General features: G+C 32.4%; 2 protein-coding genes across 7 annotated transcripts in view; one reads left to right on the top strand and one right to left on the bottom strand.

Moving 5' to 3' along the window:
• LOC116768854 (protein dachsous) overlaps positions 1–9362 on the top strand; it is a 132494-nt gene extending 123132 nt beyond the window's left edge. The window contains exons 9-16 of the mRNA XM_032659707.2: positions 706–1053; positions 1128–1282; positions 1369–2443; positions 2533–3253; positions 3357–4483; positions 4907–5197; positions 5389–5680; positions 5949–9362. Coding sequence (XP_032515598.2) covers positions 706–1053; positions 1128–1282; positions 1369–2443; positions 2533–3253; positions 3357–4483; positions 4907–5197; positions 5389–5680; positions 5949–8577 — 6638 coding nt within the window. The 3' untranslated portion in view covers positions 8578–9362. The remainder of the gene's footprint in view (positions 1–705; positions 1054–1127; positions 1283–1368; positions 2444–2532; positions 3254–3356; positions 4484–4906; positions 5198–5388; positions 5681–5948) is intronic.
• On the bottom strand, positions 9355–15383 carry LOC116768853 (excitatory amino acid transporter). 6 transcript variants are annotated; one of them, XM_061524449.1, is made up of 10 exons: positions 15106–15383; positions 13385–13969; positions 12931–13267; positions 12680–12817; positions 12349–12557; positions 12100–12271; positions 11555–11749; positions 10997–11131; positions 10708–10813; positions 9355–10282 (listed from the first exon to the last, which is right to left on the bottom strand). In XM_061524449.1, exons 2-10 carry the CDS (start codon positions 13563–13565, stop codon positions 10148–10150), a joined length of 1608 nt encoding a protein of 535 aa, XP_061380433.1. In that variant the 5' UTR covers positions 13566–13969; positions 15106–15383; the 3' UTR covers positions 9355–10147. The 6 variants fall into 6 exon arrangements, with proteins under 6 accessions (XP_061380433.1, XP_032515596.1, XP_061380445.1 ...); XM_032659705.2 differs by having other exon boundaries at positions 13385–13540; positions 15106–15382; XM_061524461.1 differs by lacking the exon at positions 15106–15383 and adding an exon at positions 14569–14859 and having other exon boundaries at positions 13385–13540.
• Positions 15384–22253: the final 6870 nt, after the last annotated feature.

Raw genomic sequence — 22253 nt, 5'->3', positions numbered from 1 at the left:
TTTAATGTTCATGTTATAAATGTATCTAGAGGACCCTTAGGTTTTAACAATTAGGCCAATGTATATACCACTTTTTCCAAAATAAATCTTACACAAGCGAGTAGAGAAAAGACGTATACGAATATATGAATGACTTGTTTGTGGAAAACACAATTATTACATAACATACTCCAATAAAAAGTTGTTGATACTTGTTATATTAAAATCCTATAACATTTTTAAACATATAATTTTTATGTATCCGCCTATAAAATACATTCTTATGTTATATTATTGAAATCAAAACTTGGATTCATTGTTTACTCGGGAAAAATAACTTTTTCCCGGGGCTCGCATTGTCATTGCTCATTACGACGGCCCAGACACATCTTATTATCCTTTGACAGCTTTCATCCGTCTCTGGAAATAACTGCTCACGTTCGAACAGAATAAAGATTAATTTTCTATAAGATACACAAATTCACAATGATCGTCCTTCCCATTTTCTGTCACGAAGATTTAAGGTTCCTAATAAGGAATGCATGAATCATAATTATTCAATTCGTATTGAACGATCTTTTTATGAATAACGAATTTTAGATTTTTTTTTTAAATATATTTGATTTCAATGTCTAGTACCTAATTTTATAATTTAAAAAATCTATTGTAACTAAAAATAATCTACATACTTTTTTAATTTATAACGAGATGATATTTTTGTTGCAGGTGTTATTACAGCGAAAGAAGTTTTAGATAGAGAATACAAAAATACTTATTTACTTTTTGCTGAAGCAAGAGATCAGGGGACATTGCCCAAGTCGGTTCGTGTTCCAGTGACGATTAAAGTAACAGATGTTAATGACAACTCTCCTGAAATAATAGATCCAAGAGAAGATGTAGTTAGTGTGAGGGAAGAACAACAACCAGGTGCAGAAGTTGCCAGAGTCAAAGCTATAGATAGAGATAACGGTATTAATGCCTCTGTATTATACTCCATTTTAAATGAAAGAGATATGGATGGATTTGGAGTATTCGTTATTGATTCAAATACAGGTGTTATAAAAACAAGCACTGGTAAGAAAAAAAATGTATTTCAGTTAAAAATAAACGCAAGAGGAATCAGTTTCTTAACATTATATGTGTTTTAGTATTGGACCATGAAGAAAGATCAATTTATCGACTAACTGTAGCAGCAACAGATGGCGGAAATCCACCAAGGCAAACAGTAAGACAGTTAAAAGTTGAAGTTTTGGACTTGAATGATAATCGTCCAACATTTACAAGTTCCAGTTTGACTTTTAAGGTTAATATGTAACTTTTTTATCACTTACATATATACTTATAAACAAATAATGAAGCAATCTCAGAAATAAAATAATTATTTTACAGGTAAGAGAAGATGCAGAAGTCGGTCACGTAGTAGGTAAAGTTGTATGCTGTGATAGCGACATAAACGACAACATTATTAGTAATGATGAAGAAAAACAGATATCATATTTACTTATGCCTCTTACATCTGACCACTTACCCGGCACCTTTGAAATAGACAGAAGAACAGGTTCTTTGGTCGTTGCGAGGAAATTAGACAGAGAAATACAGGATGAATATAGACTCGAAGTGAGAGCTTTAGATACATCGGCTACAAATAATCCTCAAAGTAGTGCTGTAGCAATACGGATCGAAATAGTCGACGTTAATGATAATGCTCCTGAGTGGCACGAGGACCCCATAAACATAGATATATCAGAGATAACAAATATTGGTTCTACTATTTACAATTTTTCCGCAAAAGATGCTGATTCGGGTTCAAATGGAGAATTAAATTTTCATATAATTTCATCACAACCTGTTTCAAATAATGTTTTCAACTTAGATTCCCTTACTGGCACCCTTACTTTAAATTCTCATCTCGATTTTGAGATATTAAAAGAATATTGGTTGGTTGTTGAAGCTACAGACCTTGCAACTAACATTTCTGAAAGATTAGTAACTTCTGCGACGGTTCATATTTCTGTTCTGGATGCTAATGACAATACTCCTACCTTTGTATCGGCGGATAAAGTATCGGTAACATTAAACACTTTATCCGGTACCCTTTATCAAGCCTTGGCGGTCGATAGTGATTCCGGGGAGAATGGGAGACTATCGTATTACATATCTGGAGGCAACGATTATGCTTATTTTTCTATGGAATATGATACAGGAAAGTTGACTTTGACAAACAAATTTTCTTCTGATATATCAAAGGTGAGGCCAGGAGCCTATAAGCTTAATCTGACAGCATCTGATCATGGGGTCCCTTTCCCAAGGCAAAGCCACATGAGTTTGTTATTAACTCTACAAGAGTCAACGAATGTCCCACCGAGATTTACCGATTCCTATTATAGAGCTAATATCAGTGAAGACATTCGTCCTGGTAGTTTTGTAACAAGACTTTCAGCTAAATCATCTCGAGGAAATACAGGTAAATGTTTTTTAAAATATATTTTATTATGTAATCCATTTATTCATTAAGAGTCTTTAAGAATGTTATTAATAAATAAATTGTTATAGGTGCCCTAAATTTCATGATACCAACAAGTATGGCTGGAGATAAATTTTCAATCGACGAACGTCTTGGTACTGTTACTGTTAAAACTAAAATAGACAGAGAAGAAGCGGATCAATACATATTTCCAGTGTATGTTACTGATTCGAGTACTTTTCAATCGACAGCCAATTTTGATGTTGCAACTGTATCTGTGAATGTATTGGATGTTAATGATAATTCACCGTCATTCAAAATTGGCTCTTGTTATACTTTAACTGTACCAGAAAACAATGAACCAGAAGTAATACACACTGTAACAGCTACAGATAAAGATATAGGAGCTAATGGCGTTATCACGTACAGCATCTCATCTGGTAACAATGGAAATAAATTCACAATTGATGCTACAACCGGGAAACTAACAGCCAAAACGTTAGATCGCGAAACGCAGGCAAAATATGATTTAACAATTGTTGCGTATGATCATGGCTCTCCAGTGGCCTTACAAGGAGCTTGCAATTTAACAGTTATGGTAGAAGATCAAAATGACAATGATCCCGTATTTGATACTGGTCATTATTCCGCCACTATTCCTGAAGATGCACCCATCGATACATCTATTATAAAAGTTAGGGCAACAGATGCTGATTTGGGATTCAATAAACGCATTGTCTATTCTCTTGCTAATGAGAGTCAAGGATTATTTAGGATTGACAATAAAAGTGGCGTAATTTATACCACAGGGTAAGTTCTTGTTTAAACATATAATTTAATTAAAAATAATAAGCTTATTTACAATCGTTCAAAAAATTTTAATTAACGAATTAACAAATATATATTTTTTCAGTTATTTTGACCGGGAGAAAACAAGTATTTATCATTTTGAGGCTGTTGCCACCGATCAAGGACGCTATATAGCTAGATCACAAAGAGTTTCGGTAGAAGTAATAATCAACGATGTAAATGATAACAAACCTATATTCACCAAATATCCTTTTAGAGAACAAATGGCCACATTAACCCCGCCCGGTCAAAGTTTGCTGCGAGTTTCTGCAACTGACAATGATATAGGAATCAATGCCGAAATACTTTATGAACTCTTGGATACATCCAGCAATAAATTTAGGATAAATCCAACTACAGGAATTTTGACTGCTACACAAAGTCTAGCCAGTGAAAATGGTAAACTTATACATCTTAAAGTAATGGCTAAAGATAAAGGAAGTCCACCCCAGAGTTCTGTAGGTCTCATAGAGATTAGGGTTGGAGATTATAATGATCAAAATCCAAGCTTGACCTTTCAAAATAATACATATAACATAACGCTAGAAGAAGGTTCTGCATATGGAAAGGAAATTTTACAAGTAACAGCGTTACGCAGTGACGGTAGGCGTCAAAGGATTATTTATGAATTCGGCAATGGTAATGATCAGTACGAGTTTGAAATTGACTCTAACACTGGTGTCATAAGAGTAAATAATTCAGCTAATCTAGATTACGAATCCTATCCGGGACCAACTAGGAAACTTGTAGTGGTTGCTCGAACAGAAGGTTCTCCTGCCTTATATGGGTACTGCCAAGTAATAGTAAATCTTTTGGATCAAAACGACCACGCGCCAAGATTTACACAGCAACAATATATAGCAAATGTACTTGAAGGAAATACAAAAGGTGAATTTGTGGTACAACTATCAGCAAAAGACGGGGATCGTGGAGCAAATGCTCGAATACTTTATCATATCGTAGATGGAAATCACGATAACGCTTTTATAATTGAACCTGCTTTCTCGAGTTCAGTTAAAACTAACATCGTTTTGGATCGTGAAATCCGCGAGACCTATAAGCTGACTGTCATAGCGACGGATGAAGGGAACCCTCAAATGACCGGTACCGCCACTCTACGTATCAACGTTGTGGATATAAATGACAATCAACCAACATTCCCACCGCCAAATGTCATTTCTGTATCAGAAGGTTTGTTTTAGTTTTCTTTCCTACTTTATTATTCGTCTTTAAATTGCTATAAGGCGGCCTATCGATATTTCGATATAAATTGGTAGAACAAAAAGCGTTTTACAAAGAGAGAGGCATTTTACATAATTTGTATTCCCGACTCCGCGGCTGCCTTACATTGCGACTTTTTGATTCCAACGCCGAGATTAAATAAAAGAGACTCCTTTAGGATCAATATTTATTGGACGGTATTACATTTTTTTCGAGTGCATGTTTCACCAGAGCCTCCCGACCAACGGTTCCCTCTCTTTTTGTTTCTTTGTTTTTATATCATTGTACTGCCGTCGAGTTTTATTTTAGAGAATTTTATTTTGTGAATCTTTAAAGTGGCAGCGGAGCGTCTGCGTGTATAACTTTTTTATTTACTTTGTTGTTATTTTACAGGAACGGAAGTCGGCTCGGTGCTTACATCTGTTACGGCAAACGATGTTGACACATACCCAGCTCTAAAGTATGCAATTGTTGATGGAGATAACACTTTTTCTATAGATAGATATAGCGGAAAGATTGTTTTGAATAGGCCACTAGATTACGAGAACAAAAAAGTATATGAAGTCAATATAAGCGCTTCGGATGGCGAGCACGTTGCTAGAACTACGCTGACAATAAAAATAACTGATATCAACGATAACACACCCGTATTTGACGACATAACCTACAATAGAGTTTTACCCGGTAACTATAAATAACATATTATTTGAAAAGTTATATAGATTTACAATTGTAATAAGTGTATCAAAATATCATTTAAATCATAACTATAATAACATATTATCGGAACTATTTTCAAACATTTATTTAAAAACAATTAGTTGAACATTATCTTCGAATTCAATAAATCACAGCAATTCGTTTATTTTTTACAGAAGGCAGCGGAATCTTAGAGATAGGTTGCGTCAGTGCAAAAGATATAGACAGTGAAGAGAATGGCAAGATTACTTACAGTATTCTTGATCCAACCCCTGGTTATTATATTGATGCTGAGACAGGAGTTCTATTTGTCAATTATAGTGCCTTACCAGGAAGTAAGAGGGATAAGCAAATACCTGTTATAGCCACAGACCACGGCAAGCCGAATAGAAGCGCTGTGGCATCGTTTCGAATAAGTACTGGGGCTTCATCCGAAATCAAACCATTTATCGCACAGGACACATACAGGTATTTCTAAAATAATATTTCTGAAATTACGATATCCACTATTAATTTAGCAGCAAGTTAAGAATAAATTTATCTTATAAAAATGTGATACATATAAACGTATTGCAGTTTTTGTTATTTATAATACATTTTCTGTTGTAATTTATTTGTAACAAAATAAAATAATTTCCAATAGACTACACTAAATAACCGAATATAGGCAATCAAAAGTTCATAGTGTTAGTGGTTTATAAAGTAAATGTATTAAAAAAATAAATTAAATTTTCAGAATCTCAGTTAGTGAAGACTCTGAAAAAGGATCAACACTTCTTCAAATTGGCGGAATTAATGATATTTTAAAGAAATATAATCTCGACTTCCATATAATATCTGGTAACGAAGGAGACATGTTCGACGTAACATCGGAAGGGACTTTGGTTTTGGTGAATAGATTGGATAGAGAAACACAAGATTCCTACATTATCGGTCTAGCCGCTGTTGAAAAAGGAAAAATTATGTCATACAGTCAAAACAAATCGTCTATAACGATTTACGTTACTGTTACAGACGCCAATGATAACGCACCTGTATTTTCTACAAGTGACTTCGACCTTTCTGTAAGCGAGGATGTCAAAATTGGTCATACGTTAACTCAGTTAACGATTAACGATGCTGACTTATATGGAACACCTAATTCCGCTGTTGTATTTAATATTACATCCGGAGATGATAATAACTTGTTTTATATACACCCTACAACTGGATCACTAACAGTAAATAAGTCACTTGATTATGACACTGGGAAATCTAAACACAAGCTTATAATTGTTGCGTGTGATTTAGGTACCCCATGTCTTTGCAACGCGGTTTTTATTAAGGTTCAAATTCTTGATGAAAACGATAATACACCAACGTTTCCCGTAAGTGAATATTTCGAAACAATAGGTGAAAATGAGCGAGTAGGAACTTCGGTATTCACGGCCAGAGCTACCGATTTAGACAAAGGCAAATATGGCATATTAAATTACTCTATAGAACCAATGTCTAGTAATTACAATAGAAATGACGATTCTTGGAAAATGTTTCAAATAGACCCAGTTACTGGACTTGTTAATACTAACGCGGTCTTCGATTACGAACAGAAAAATAAATACGAGTTTTCTATTAAAGCTTCCGATCTGGGTGGTAAAAGCTCATCCGTAAAAGTAAGAATTGATGTAGAGAGCCACGATGAATTTTATCCTCAGTTTACACAGAAGACATACAACTTTGGAGTGCCAAAGTCTGGTTCATTGCCAGCTGGATATATCATTGGACAAGCAACAGCAACAGACAAAGATAAAGGAATTGATGGTCGAATAGTATATCAATTATCAACTTCACATTCATACTTCAAAATTAACAGAACTACGGGTGTCATCATTTTAAAGAAGAAGGTGGATTCAGTTCAAAGCTTGTTTGGTTCAGACAAATCTATAAGTTTGGTTATTACCGCTAGTTCTGGAAGACAAGGCTCCTTAACGAACAAAACTGCCGTAGAGATATTATTAGATCCATTAGCAATAGTTTCTGATCATCCTAATATGGTAAATGATACATCCGTATCACAGAGCAGTGGATTATCAGATTGGGCATTGGGATTACTCATTGCATTTATATTTATAATTATTATATTCGCTGCTGCATTTTTGTTTTTACATATGAAAAACAAAAGACATAAAAAAGTTAATAAGCCTGGGCTGAATTCAGAAGGAGTCGGGGCTACAAATAGCTATGTGGATCCAAGTGCTTTTGACACCATACCCATAAGAAATACTGGTCCCGTTACTTCTGCTAATCAATTTGCACCTCCAAAATATGACGAAATACCACCATACGGAGCACACACGGCAAGTTCAAATTCTGGTGCAGCAACTACTTCTGAACTTTCCGGGTCAGATCAGTCAGGTTCTAGTGGGCGAGGGTCAGCTGAAGATGGCGAAGACGGGGAAGATGAAGAAATAAGAATGATTAACGAAGGTCCCCTTCAGAGAGAGTCTGGTATTCATAGACAAGTCGGCGGCGTTGATGACGATAACCTTTCAGATGTTTCTGTACATAACACTCAAGAATATCTTGCTAGACTAGGAATTGTTGATACAGGGACCGGTGGAGGTGCTTCAACGTCATCGAGGAGAAACGATAATGTTGGTAATAAAGAGACTATGCTTCACCATGGTGCTATAGACTCTATGCATATATTTGATGAAGATGGAGCACATGAAAATGATATTACCAATTTAATATATGCTAAATTAAATGAAGTCACTGGAAGTGAAAGGGCCAGTAGTGCCGATGAAACTAGTGCAGCTGTCGATAGAGCAATGGCGTTAGGAGCTTTTTCAAGCGCAGCTGGTGAAAATACAGCTGTACCTACAGCCGGACCATCTATGACGGGTAGTTTAAGTTCTATTGTCCACTCAGAAGAAGAATTAACCGGTAGTTATAATTGGGATTACTTACTCGATTGGGGACCCCAATATCAACCATTAGCTCATGTATTCTCAGAAATTGCTAGACTTAAGGATGATGCTGTCTCATTACAAAGTGGAAATAGTGGTACTTCAAGTGCTAAAAGTAAAGGAACTTCTATATCTGGAGGAAAAAGTGTTCCTCCTCCGTTATTAACGACGGTAGCGCCAAGAAGTTGCCCGGCTCCTTCGTTGTCATGTAGACAACCACAACACCTGTTGCCTAGGTCACCTATTAGCCATGATGTTTCTGGTGGTTTTTCAGCAGCGGCTGCAATGTCCCCATCTTTTTCACCTTCATTATCACCACTAGCTACACGTTCACCATCAATGTCACCCTTGGTAGGGCCAGGCTTGCCACCAGCACCGGGAAGTAGAAAACCACCTCACTCAACGATTAGAATGTAGTTATGTGTTTAAAATTTTGTATTAAATAATTATAATTTGTATATATCATATTGATACACGACTGTTTGCCTTATAAGTATTGATGTAATAGTATTTATTTAATGCCGATGTAATCGGATTAGTTCTTTAAATTAACGTCATTTTGTGCATGTTTTTGTTTGTATTTTACTTCATTTGATAATGTGCTCAAAGTGATTATAAGTGCCTATTACCGATTTTACGGTAAATGTAAATAATGTCTTCATTCGGGTTATAACTTTAATTGTATATATTATAATGTATAGTCTAGTGCCTTGTAAAGAATTAAATGAAGACTGCCATGTTAATGATATTTGTAGCACAAACGAAACAGCTTTACTGTAAGCTATAAGACTACTTTAGGTATCCCCATTTAACTGTAAGCTTTACTTGACTATTGAATATCCTTTATTCATAATAGAATAAAAAGAAATAAAAAAAAAACACTCAATTCATTGTTATAAAAAACATTAAGATATTTCTATACTCTCCATGTTGGTAACAGGAATTATTAGTAGACGTATATGTACTGTGATTTTCGTTTAAGTATCGAAAACTCCTAAAATGAATAACCTCATTTAAAATAATTTGTATTTTATTAGTTATTTGGTATTTTCGCAATCTTCCGTAATGAGCATTACCTACTTTTGTTAAATATTAACATTGACAAATTATTTTAGATGGAGTTGAAGTATTGTAAATATATTTTCTTAAGAATAAACGACTGTCTGAGATGTTTACACAAAAATAAACAAAATGTACAATTTGATATTGGTTTTATTTTCAATTGAAAAATAGTGAAGACCCTATATTATATGTATTTAGGTCGTTATGATAGTACCTGCTACTGTCTCCGTATCGAGAGACCGAGAACACAACAGACCCGATATCACAGTTGGATCTAAAACTACGTCATACGAGTGAATTACGGTTATTATCAAACAGATACAAAAATTAAATTATAATTTGATAAATTTAGCACCAATTATAACATATCCCGATAGTTGTTCAAAGTTATAGAAGTACCAATATACAAGTATATAGGGAGGTTAAATAATTTTCATATTTATATAATACTAACCAAATTGACAATAAATACAGTGTTTACAAAACTAGCTAGGAGATGCCAGTGTACGTGCTTACATATTAAATAAATGCCTACAACTAGACATAAATAATAATATCTCACCGAAAAAAACACATGTCAAAACACAGTTTTAAAGGTATACTCGTAAGAATGTGACACTATTAATTGTTATTTTCATACTATTACTATTAATACTGTCGCTCATTTTGTCAAATCTGACAGTTTACATACTCTTCGTTGATTTGTTATGAATGAAAATTATTCTAACGTAACAAAGACAATCAAAACTGTTACTAAGGATACGTTTATAAGCTTACGAATGTCCAAAACTGACTTAGAAAACTTTCAAATCTTAGTTAAATCTAAAACAGTTACAAATGCCTAACATATTATATTCTTAACAGTTTACAATGAGAATAGTAGTCTAAATGACAGTCTAACGTAAAGGCCCTTATAAAACAGGATCTATAATCTATTAGTATTATGTAAATGCATATCAATAATAACATCGTCCGATGCTATAGACTTGTCCCCGGGCGTTACTATACCTATTTCTAGCTCAGTGTTTGATGTCGGCAAACCATTGGGAAGAGATTGGTCCTGAAAAATTTGAAATAAATTAATTTTTATTTTTAATATAGCAATAATATGAGGTGACTTTTTTGTTGCTTGTATATTTTATAATCAGTAGAACCCTTTTACTAATTTGGTCACATATCATGTTGAATTCTAAAAAAGAAATCACTATCTCAAAATAACTGCTTCAAAAAATTAAAACCATTGTTATTTTTGTTTTTAGTTTTCTGTATTTGACAGTTTGTGACCTAAAAATTGACGTTTAATGTAAAATAAAATAAAAAGTAAGTAGCTTTCTACTAAACTTCTACAAATTTCACAATTTTACAATTTCTACAAATTTTACTTCTACAAACTTCTATAAATTTTACATTACATTTCTGTATTGTTTGTCTACATTGCAAAGTTTTAAGGAATTAAAAAGATTTATAAAAGATTCAAAACATTACCATAGAAGCAGCATCACAGGCCATGAGTTCGTTTTTGGAAAGTTTCTCTACAACAGCCGCAGCGTAGCAATCTCCAAGCATGTTGTTTGTCGTTCGGATGCGGTCACTAAAATATAAATAATTCATGACTTTTGCTATTATAATTTTTTAAATTCATGAGTTTTGTTAACTGAATTCGACGTATACTACACACAAAAAGTTAATTTCATATATTTTTGAATACTAAGTTCAAAGGTATTAGGAAAATACAAATTAATTTAGTTTTTAATTGAAAGTTATATAGTCATACACAAGCCAATCCACAGCGAATAGCAGAGATACATCGTGTGTCGGTGCGTCAACCGCCGCTAAAACGACTAATAACAGCACCATCGCTGCGGACGGCACTGAAGCCGAAGACACTGACGCTGCCGTCGATGTTAGACTGCAAAAATGTATAGATAATCTGTTAATGAAACTGCTGCATAAGAGAGAAAGATATTATTTCATTATCATCATCATCAGCCTATAGGAGCCCACTGCTGAGCAAAGGCCTCTTCTCACACGGAGAAGACTAGAGCATTAACCACCACGCTTTTTCAAGACGCATCATTCATTTCAAACTAATAATTTGAAATTAAAAGTCTAGGTTTCCTCATATAACTATTATTGGGCTAAATTTATTGTATGGATAATCGAAAATAGCAGTTAGATATTAAACTAAAAATAATAGATTCCTTAAAGTTACCTACAGGATGACGAATGCTTACCACTTCTTTGTTTTATTTATATCAATAAAAAATATTCCGTGTCAACACACGGCGTTGAGTCGCAAAATTATCTTTTTTTTTCAAATATAATTACTTACAATATAGTAGCTAGTTGGGCGAATCCAAGGTGCAAATTGTTCATCTGACATACGAAGACGCTAGCAACGGCCAGAAATAATGCTGTGCCATCCATGTTTATATTACAACCGATAGGAAGGACGAAACGAGTGATGCGTGAATCAATGTTCAACGGACCTTCCATAGCACGGAAGGTTACTGGGAGAGCTGCAGCCCTGAGAAAGAATTTTCCTTTGAATCCAAAGCGATTAGTCTTATAATTTATTTCCAAAAAACATTAATACGGCTAATGGCATCTGTTTTGAAAATAAGTTTTTGCATTGAAAATAATTGAAACCATATCTCCTAGATGTAAGTCAAAACTTATGATAAAAAGGGGAAATGAATTGATGACAATAATTAAGTAAAATAATACAATAATAAAGAAGTATGCTTCCTTCCTACCCTGCAAATCGTATCCAAATGAATCAATAATCATCTTAATCAGTTTAAACGAAGCTGTAAGAAATTTTATAGGTACGTAGAAATATCTTCAATAGGTTAAATTATTTCATAAAATACTCACGTGGAAGCCGTAGCTGACGCGGTAAGCATGGCTTGAGATAGTCCCCAATAGAACTTATACGGGTTTCTTCTTAAGAAAATAAAATAGATTAACTGCATAACTATAAGTTGGTAAAGAAATATCCCAACTGCGACTGTTGCGATAAACCACGCTAGTTGGGACATAACTTGGCCTGAAAGACATTTTTAATAAAAATAAATAACTTTTTTGAACCTTGAACTTTTCATAAACTTTACAAATACTACTTACCAACATTGCTTACACCAAGAATCTTTCCAGCTATCACGCTACTGACCCCAACAGGAGTGAACCACATTACACCAGTGACCATTTTCATAATTACTTCAAAGATGGCTTGGAAGAAGTCAATAACAACTTTGCCTTTCGGCCCAAGTGTCCCTAACAAACTTCCAAATACAAGACAGAAAAATACTAAGCCCAAAGTGTTTGTACCAGATCTGAAATGGAAAAGTTGTATGAGAAATCAGAAAACAAAACAAAAATTATCCATATGTTCTAAATTTAAATATAAAAATTAATATTATTACAATATAACTAAGTTGAAAATTTTATTAATAACCTGTAGCTAATATCACGAACAAGAACTGGCTCAGTGCCATTTTCAGTCGCATTTTTAGCAAATAATGTCTTCGGTTCCGCATATACTGTATGTGCTTGTTGGAATGCAGCTTGAACAATATTGTCCGGAAAAATGTTTCTGTGAAAAATAATATTATCTGTATAAAAAAAAAAACATATCCTATAACGTTGACGGAGTTAGTTATATTAAAGTATACCTATAAAAAAAATTATTTACATTTTATTACGAACCTGCCAATATCAAGCAGACTGTCCAGAATGCTATGGTCTCTTTTATTTTCAAAAGACGTACCAAAGTCGTCTTTTAACTCCGGCTTCCCTGGATGAATCATAACTGACAAAAGTATACCGAGGAATGCATTAAACATTGAGGTTAGTATAAAGTAAAGTAGTGTCCGAATTGCAATTTTACCGCTCATCTTAGCGTTAAGGCTTGCTGAGCCAGCAATGAGACTAGCAATGATAAGAGGCAAAATCATTAGCTTTAATAATCTCATAAATAACTCTCCTGGATATGATATTATCATCAATGCATCTGGACCTAGGTGGTAGGGGCGAAGACCAAAACCTATAAAAATTATAAATTATTATTATTTATTATACAAACCATCAATAGAATACAAAAGATCAAATATTTCTTTATGAAATTAAACCTAAATTATGTATAGAGAAGTAGGACATTTACCAATAGCAATTCCAGTTATAACACCCGCCAATGTAACTACGAGCATGGTATTGTCTAAAAGCCATTTTTTGACGCCGGAATGATCAATGGGTGCTGATCGATCCTCTGTGGTCTTCGGGCCCCTATCGCCTGGGCCCATCTTCACGAACAGGTACTCTGAAAAACGGCCACTTTTCTCCATTACAGGAGCAGTGCAACCCTTTGGTCCAGGTAACTGGACCTATAAATCTTGCACTTTCTTCTTGATACTTAAGTTTATTTTATTTGCTATTTTACATACACCTAAATATTAGTTGACTCATATTTTATGGACTATTCATTTTCACTATTTTATTGTTTTCAAATATCAACACAATTTCACAACTTATTACAAAACAATACACTTCTTTCAGGAATAGATCGATATGCTTTTGGCGCATTTGCAATTTCACTAAATGCATCCCTTTTCAGTGAACTTATACTACATCTACCTTAACGTGTAGATGCACTTCTATTTCTAGAACTGTTGTATCCACTTGACGCTTTTTGTTATACAGAGAGGTTTCCATTACTGCACCACCAACCATGGCTATGCTGTTTGCAATCCTTAAGTAGTAATGTAATGAAAATCGTTATAAGAGTCGACGGTAAAACCTTTCCTAGTGCAACTGAGAAGCCATGCATGAAGATGCGCGCGCATACATCGATTGTCTTTCATTTACTTAGTTTTATTAAATTTCTATTGTTTCTTATTACATTAAAGGTATTGCGTCTTTGTCGGAAGACGGAGGTTATTTTTAAACTTTTCACATTGAGGTCAGCACATGATAAAGGAATTAAACTAGTTACTTTGATTGATTGTGACATGCGCAGTTGGCTGTAATTTTTCTCATGACTTGGGACAACTCAACGTGAATTATTAAGGGAAGAAGATGATTATTACGTTATATCTATTAGTATTTAGACAAAATTGTTAATTCATTAACTCAAAGATATAAAACGTTTTTATTATTATGCCTGAAAACAAACTGAATGCGTATATAGCAATGTACTTATTTTTTATATATTAACTAAATATAGGATAACTTGACATAACACTTCGGAGGGGGGACATATGTTTTAGTATTTTTAAAAATAATAATAGGAACTATTTTGAAGAGACAAAGTCCTGTAGAACAAAATATTAACATTGCAAAGTTTCATACCGAATTATTGAACATTGTTTCATTGTCTTGAATGTTACTGTTCTTTTGGAATTCACTAACGTACTGTCATTTGCATAACAGAAGACAAACACACAACTTCAAAAACAACCACAGATAATGATATGTAAGATGTTTGCGTGGACATTTAAAACAGATGTTTCGTTTTCTTCACAGCAACCTCGATCACGTACAAGTATTGGTATGTTCATAAAACAAAAGTTTTTTAAACATCTTTTCAGTTAAAGTAGTGTATGCCTTCGTGTTCAATGTTTTGAATAGTTTTTTTGAAGCCGAGAACTTAAGTATGTAAGATGTAATACAAAAAATACCTTTAATTGTAAAAAAATGACTACTGGTGGATCGTGTACTGAACATGTTTAAAAACAATCTGAAGAAATTCGAATTAAAATTATATTCAATTATTTGTATAAACGACAACGATCTTGTACATTGTTACCTCAACTTTTTTTGTAATATTTTTAACACTTAAAAACAAAGTATATATTTTTCTAATAAATGACATTGGAACAAACATACCCTTTATTTGTTTAATTTTGACCGATTTAATTCACTTCCAAGTTGAAAAACACAATCACTTTTACACTACTTAAATGTTGTTTCTTTCACGAAATGCCAAATACTAACTGAATAAAGTCTAACAAAAACGGAAAAATATCAGGCAGTCACTTCGATTTACGTAATTAAAAATAAACTTTGATTGACACCAGAAATCTCAATACATTTTTCATTCCATTTATTACATGTCGTAAACCATATCTCGTTCGTAATGATGTCTCACAAGTGCATTTGGCAACTAAAAGACTGAACCAAGTGCAAGGCTATTTTAATCTCTGCACGTTATTGGTGTTTTATTGTTGTATTGGTTATTGGTGCAATTTATTAATTTATATATATATATATATATATATAATATATATATGTATATATAATATATATATGTATATATATGTATATACATATATATATTATATAAATCCTTTATTTGATAACACCAATATTCAAGACGATTATAAATTTAATGATATTCAAGTAGATCGTTCATTATTTCCTTTTTACTTGTATACATCAAATTTTGTTTGTAATATTATACGAAGAGATAAAATTTTAGATTTTTATAAAATATATATTTTTTTGAGATTATATAATGACTGAATATGTTCAATGCCATGGAATACATATTGAGTGTGTTAAATAAAATTGTTATCTCTCATTATAATTAATAACATATTCAGATACTATGAACGAGATGAATTATTATGACACTTAAAATTTCAGGAGCAAGGGTTAAAATGAACATATAAAATGCGGGTTAATTTCATTTTAATTAATAAAAAAAAATATCAAAAATATTCATTATAATAGTCTATTTAATTATGATTCTTTAAAACAAATATTATTTAGTTTATGTAATGGGATAAGTTTCTTTGGGACGTATACATTGGCTTGGGTTGCAAAACCATATTCGTTATTAAAGACATATGTTTATTACAGGTCTACTTGAAAAAAAGTAAATAGCTTGAAATATAATAGACTTTCAACAAGGCATTTTAGCTCCGAGTTGAAATAGTGAGATATATGCCAGACGAAACAGTTACTACACTTTTAAGGGTTATTTTAAATATCGTATATCAGGAGAGATAATCGTAGTCTAAATTGCTATGCTTTTATCGCAGTAGTCCAGCAGTGATTTTCGTTTGCTTAAAAAGTACTAATACATAAATCCAAAATCCAAGACCAACCAGAAAATACTCCGCTATGACAAAATACATTTAAGGCCAAGACTCATAGTATTTGGAGGACAGATGAAATTTATATAGCTCTACGGAGGTCATTGGTGTCCACAAAATTTTAAAGTATGGAGATAAAAATTATGAAAAATTTAGTCCCCAGAGTTCATTGACTTCTAGTAGTGCAAAAATATAAATGACATAATATATAATTGATAAACTCAAACCAAAGATTTTCTACACAGAAGAAAGTAATTAAAAACCTAAATGTCAAGCCTAAGTACTCGTGTAAAATGTTTCGTGTGAGCCTTAATAAACTTTGAGTTCAAATAAGTCTGAGGGAAATTTTAAAATTTTCAACAGTTCGTTTTCTGTTTGAGACTTTGCTAGAGGCCATTTAAAGCACAAATTTTTTTGACGACTGTTGAGAGCCTATTTTGTTGAATCAGTTTGTACCGTATTGTGATCTAAGTATATTATATATATTTATCAATAATGTGGATAGCATAACCTTTGTTACGACCTTCTCAGGTTCCGTTTTTAAGACAGTGACAGTACTGTTATGCTAAAAACACTCTAATTAAAGTTAAAAGTACATAGATATTTTGAAAAGGCAGTTCATCTCTCACTATTTACACATTTTGGGTGACACTTGTAGTAAGAAGAGCATTGATCCAATGATAAAAATATAAACTTGGATTTTTAGTGCAACTATGTTATCAGAAGGACTGTTCTTACCATTTCAATAGCAGGTTTCGACTGGATTTATTTTATTCACCAATTAAGCTCCCGAGAAAGCCCTTGAGAGACAGGACTTAAGTTTTCGGAATGACTCGCATTCATGGAAGATGTGTCTTTCTAGACACATCCAGGAGGGAAAAAAACTTTGTCTGAGAGTAGCCTAATTTTACGCGACATTGCTCTATTATAAATGAAAATTCAAGAAATATTATAAGAGTGGAATAAAATTATGTTCATCTCTCTCTCTCTGTCTCTCTATATGTATATGATATATGGTTTAAATTGTTTATGCCGAGGACAACATCGTAATACCCTCTGCTATTACAGTTTACTATCAATTGTTCCACTGACGTTGCAGGAAGTGTTTCAGATTTATTAACAATGGTCGTTTACTTTTGTATTACATAACATTTTTTTAGGGTGTTCGATAACTGTTTAGACGATTTGGTGTTCTTTCTTTTCGTGAATTCTCCTAAAAATAAAGCATAACTACATTGACGTATACGTAATTGTATAAAATTTTGTTTTAATGATGGGTCTTGAATAATATATAGCAACATAGAAAATGAAGATGTTAAACGATTTTTAGAACGTTACATAATAAATATATAATATTTATACATAAAACTTTGGATCTCTTCGTATAATATATAACTTTTGTACTGTAATTGGCTAAAAACAGATGACATTATAAGAAAAAAAGATTATTTTTTTAGAATAAAATGGTTGACCTGTAAATAAAATACAAAAAATATTTAAGTAACAAGAAGCTCTTTAACAATTATAATAATTCTTGAAAAAGTCCCAAATTACTTTACTATTGGAAAAGAATTATTTATATGAATAATGTTTATCGCCACATTCATCCCAAACAGTTTTGTTATAGGTCGTTATACATCTGAAGTGATCTCGTGACTTACTAATAATTGGCTACTCGTGGCCCTGTACATTAAACTTTTATTGTTTGTTATTGTACTAGACTTTATGTGCAATAATGGTATGCATTGATTAGAAAGCAAATAAATGATAGAAAGGAACACATCCAATTAGTCAGATATATCATGTCTAAAATATTGGTATTTTACTTTGCTAAAGACTTAGTATATGTAGAATCTCTACAAATAGCATTTTTATTAAGTCAAAAGACAGATTTAATTTCAACGTATTAAAAAAATGACAAAGGAATAATTTTATTTATCTTTAAAACATATTTTTGGTTCCATTGAGGGTTTAAATTTTAAAACATATGCTATTTTTCAATATACCGCTTATAAGTGATATGTATAATAAATAGATTTACTTACTAGTGTAACCAGAACAGAACTCTTAATCAATGGTGTAGAATTTTTAAGTTAACTCAACTAAAAGATGCTTAAAAGTAGCTAGCTTAGAATGTAATAGTGTAATATGATTAAAATAAGGCTTATAATACTAATACAAAATAAATTACGTTAAGCGCCATCTATTTCGGAACAGAAACATTTAAAAGTGCTAAGTTACTAACGCCAACTATCTATTAAATACTAGATGGCGTTGAACAGCAATAAAAAGTATGAACAGTTTTTGAAAAAAATGTATATAACAATGAATGATAAGAAAAGTCAGGAGGAGAAATGTTTGATTATACTTAGAATTCAAAAACTGAAATATTTTAATAATGAAAAATGTGGTAATTCAATACATGACCGATTTGTGGTTAACCGTTGGCCATAAACATATTATCTTCATGTTATTAACAAAATGCAATTGGGAATAAAAAAAACAATTTCCAAGATGGCGTGATGTTATAATAAAATCTCACTTGGAATGAGTCAATGATGAAAAACTCTTTATCTCCTTTTTTCTTATTGATTCTTATGACAAGAAGCGAATATGAACAACTTTTAAGAAAATCCAAGTGACTGTCGGAAAAAACCAGAATCCTTTATAATGGCCTGCAAATACTAGGATAAAGTAAAGTCGTCTTATTCAAAAAGTAATTTAATTTTTCGTACATAAATCATCTTTGAGATATGTGACTGGCATCTTTGGAAGACTGATATCTACTGAGTATAAAAAAAACAAACGCAAGTAAGCTTTTCGTATTTGAAATAGAATATAGAACGAATATTTTTTTATAACCTAAAGAGGCATTCAATTCAATTGGCATAAAAATAAGTTAATCAAAGTAAAAATTTCAATGTACCGTGTAAACTTAGCTTAATATTTTTTTAAAAACATTACCACAAAATATTTTCTATATCATATTATATTATTCATAGGTTTTATCTGCATGTTATACGAATATTTTGTGTCAAAATAAAAAGAAAGGGGCGATTTCGCCAATATACTTAAATTGCTTACCTGTTCGTCCAAATATTCACTGCAATTAGAGAAACTCTTACAGGTGACACTAATGTATATATGGTATAATTTACCTAAACGTTACCAACATAATATCCCTTCGGTATTCCGCATAGGTGAAGCAGGAGAACAAATAATCCAGGCATTATAAGCGTGTCAATGTCGATGACAATGGTGGGCAATTCTACTCTTTTAAGATATTCCGCCTAAGTTATTAGATTATAATGAGTACCAAGATGAAACAGATATTACAACTGGATTCTCATCTGGGATTAGGTCACTAATCCCTGACTTACGAAACTGTTGTATCCAAAAATTTATTTCTACCTTATTTAAATTACGTGTCTATTTATGAAATCCAAGCAAGATTGCTGTTAGTGATTCAAAGTTGCCTGATACAACTTAGTGTATTAACAGACTGGTTTTAAGTAATTTCTGTTTGATTTATTTCAATTAAAATTGTAGAACGAACTATTCTCCTCGACATCATCTCCAGACTACGAGTCTTTATGTTATCAGAATATGCTCAGTTCGTATTAAATTAACTTTATAAGCGGACCAAATTAATACTACAATATTTCCGATTATATTTTATAAAATTGATATAATTTTATCCTAAATTGACAGCTCTAAGGATGACTTTGTATAATATCAGAAAATTGTAGAATGGTCCATTGCGTCCCCTGTTCCTCGACATCATGATTATAGTTTTGACAACGCTCAACGATGCGTTTCCTTTACTAAATCAGATAGTTGATAGCAAAACAATTTAGTGATAAGAATATTTAACAATGCACGATCATTTGTTTCTCTTTTATTAATTTCAAACAAGAAAGAAAATGAAGTAAAAAAAAATCAGTTATACAATATCAATTATGTATTTAGCGATCGTAGAGTATATAAAATATATAAGATTAAGATACACCTTTCAAATAAATTATATAATCTTCAGATATCATAGTTGAAAGCAGAATAAATAAGCGAGTATCATTCAAATAAATGTCTCATCGTATATTATGTTGCGGAAACGGCAAAAAAATGTTTTCAGCTTCAAGATAAAGAAGTTGTTACGAACAAAATGCCTATAACATGTGAAGGGCAATGAATGTTGAGTGTTTTTATCTTCAATAACATGCGAGGAGACATCAACTGTTAGGATATTTGTTATACATTTGTGTAACGTAATTTTAAAATTACATAAAAATATCTAATACACTCAAAAGTTTTTTATTCGTTTTCAAGTTAGTTTTTGTTTCTAGCTTTTATATGGGAACAATAAAATAAGTTTCTGCAGGTAATTTAATATCTTCTTTTATTTTTTATTTTATGTATTGAGATTTTATGAGGGTAGATTTGATATTTTGTCGAAGGCAATATTGTATATTGACAATACATCCCGCCGCTGTAGGTAAGTCTACCTTAATATTATTTACGATACCTAAAAGTAATGTCTAGTTCATTCAAATCAAATATTTCTATTTTGTAATAATTATTGTATAAAACTATTCATAGTAGGTAAATAAGTAAATTGTAAGTATTGATGAAAATTTATTGAAATAAATATTCTGTACTCGATCAAATACAGCGGCAACATCCATATATGACAAATTTTTATTTTGTTTCCGGTCTAGTAACAATGACTTCCAAACGTTTTACGACTATCAACAACTACAAGGGTAAGAAGAAGGTGTGCAAGCTGTTTTGGAAGATAGTGACGCTGATGTCGATTATGATGTAGCCATTATACCACAACCTCTATGCGTCGTAACGGACGAAGGGGAAGAGCTTGATGAAAATTTTGTGACTAATTCACTGCCTCGACACTTTTCTGGGGCTATTGAAGTCTTGTACGTAACAATTACTCTTAGGATGATAATATCATTGCGGATGAATCATTGGCCAATAAGCGACTTTGACGTAATAAACAGGAAGGTATACGCGTAGATTTACATCAAATTATTCTATAACACCTAGAAAGACTTTTGTGGTAGATCCAAAAAAAGAGGCTCAATATGACGAATACGTGCAACAAGCCTCTTGGATCAAGAGGTGTCAAAAAACTACTCTAAAAACAACAAACCAATCATACAAATCACAGTCTTCATTGACAATTTTATTTCTGGTTACGATCATTTAGTTGAATTGCGAAAGCTTGGATATTGTGCGACTGGCATAGTCCGTAAAAAGAGGAAAAAGAAATTTCCCCCGAATATATGGCTATAGATCCGACAGAACAAATTAATTATTGCTGGTTAGATGCAAAGATAACAGTGATGGTACGATGATAACTAATTACCACGAAATTGAACCACTAGGCGTCCTAAAGAGATGGTGTCCTATTAAACGCGAAAGAGTCGACGTTGGTATTCCTTGATATTGAGATCTAAGACTTTCGCGAGTTTTATTCATTTAAATGAAACTAATATTTTTCCGATATACTACAAACTACATACTCCCGACGTTTCGGTTAATTTTCAGCAACCGTGATCATGGTAGTGTAGTTTTAACAAAAAATAAAGCACGCGTAGTATATCCGAAAAATATTAGTTTCATTTAAATTCTTTGATATTCCTAAAATATTATCAAAGAGTAGGTGGAGTAAATGAACCTGACCAATCCATATCCATATCTCTCTACAGAATTGCTATTAAATAACAAAAGGGGTTATATTTATTTATATTTTAGAAATGGCTACAGCTAGTGCCTAGCGTTGACATATTCTAGTCACAATGATCATATGAACCAGTTGTAACTTGGCGCGATCTAGCAACATACTATTTCCTTCATGCAAAACCAAGTAAAAGCCGCCATTCTTCCTCAACAGTGCCAGCTCAGGCGAATGGTGTGTTTGGC

This window comes from Danaus plexippus, chromosome 4 (assembly GCF_018135715.1).
Source record: "Danaus plexippus chromosome 4, MEX_DaPlex, whole genome shotgun sequence".
NCBI lineage: Eukaryota > Metazoa > Arthropoda > Insecta > Lepidoptera > Nymphalidae > Danaus > Danaus plexippus.
The sequence above is the reverse complement of the archived record's forward strand: the minus strand, read 5'-3'. Positions and strand labels throughout refer to the sequence as shown.

Excerpts from the sequence above, each read along its gene's own strand:
- LOC116768853 (XM_061524449.1), bottom strand. The coding sequence starts at position 13,565 with ATGGAGAAAAGTGGCCGTTTTTCAGAGTACCTGTTCGTGAAGATGGGC. Across the intron at positions 13,268-13,384 it reads TATAACTGGAATTGCTATTG|GTTTTGGTCTTCGCCCCTAC; the intron begins GTAAATGTCCTA and ends TAATTTTTATAG. Across the intron at positions 12,272-12,348 it reads TCTTGGTGTAAGCAATGTTG|GCCAAGTTATGTCCCAACTA; the intron begins GTAAGTAGTATT and ends AATGTCTTTCAG.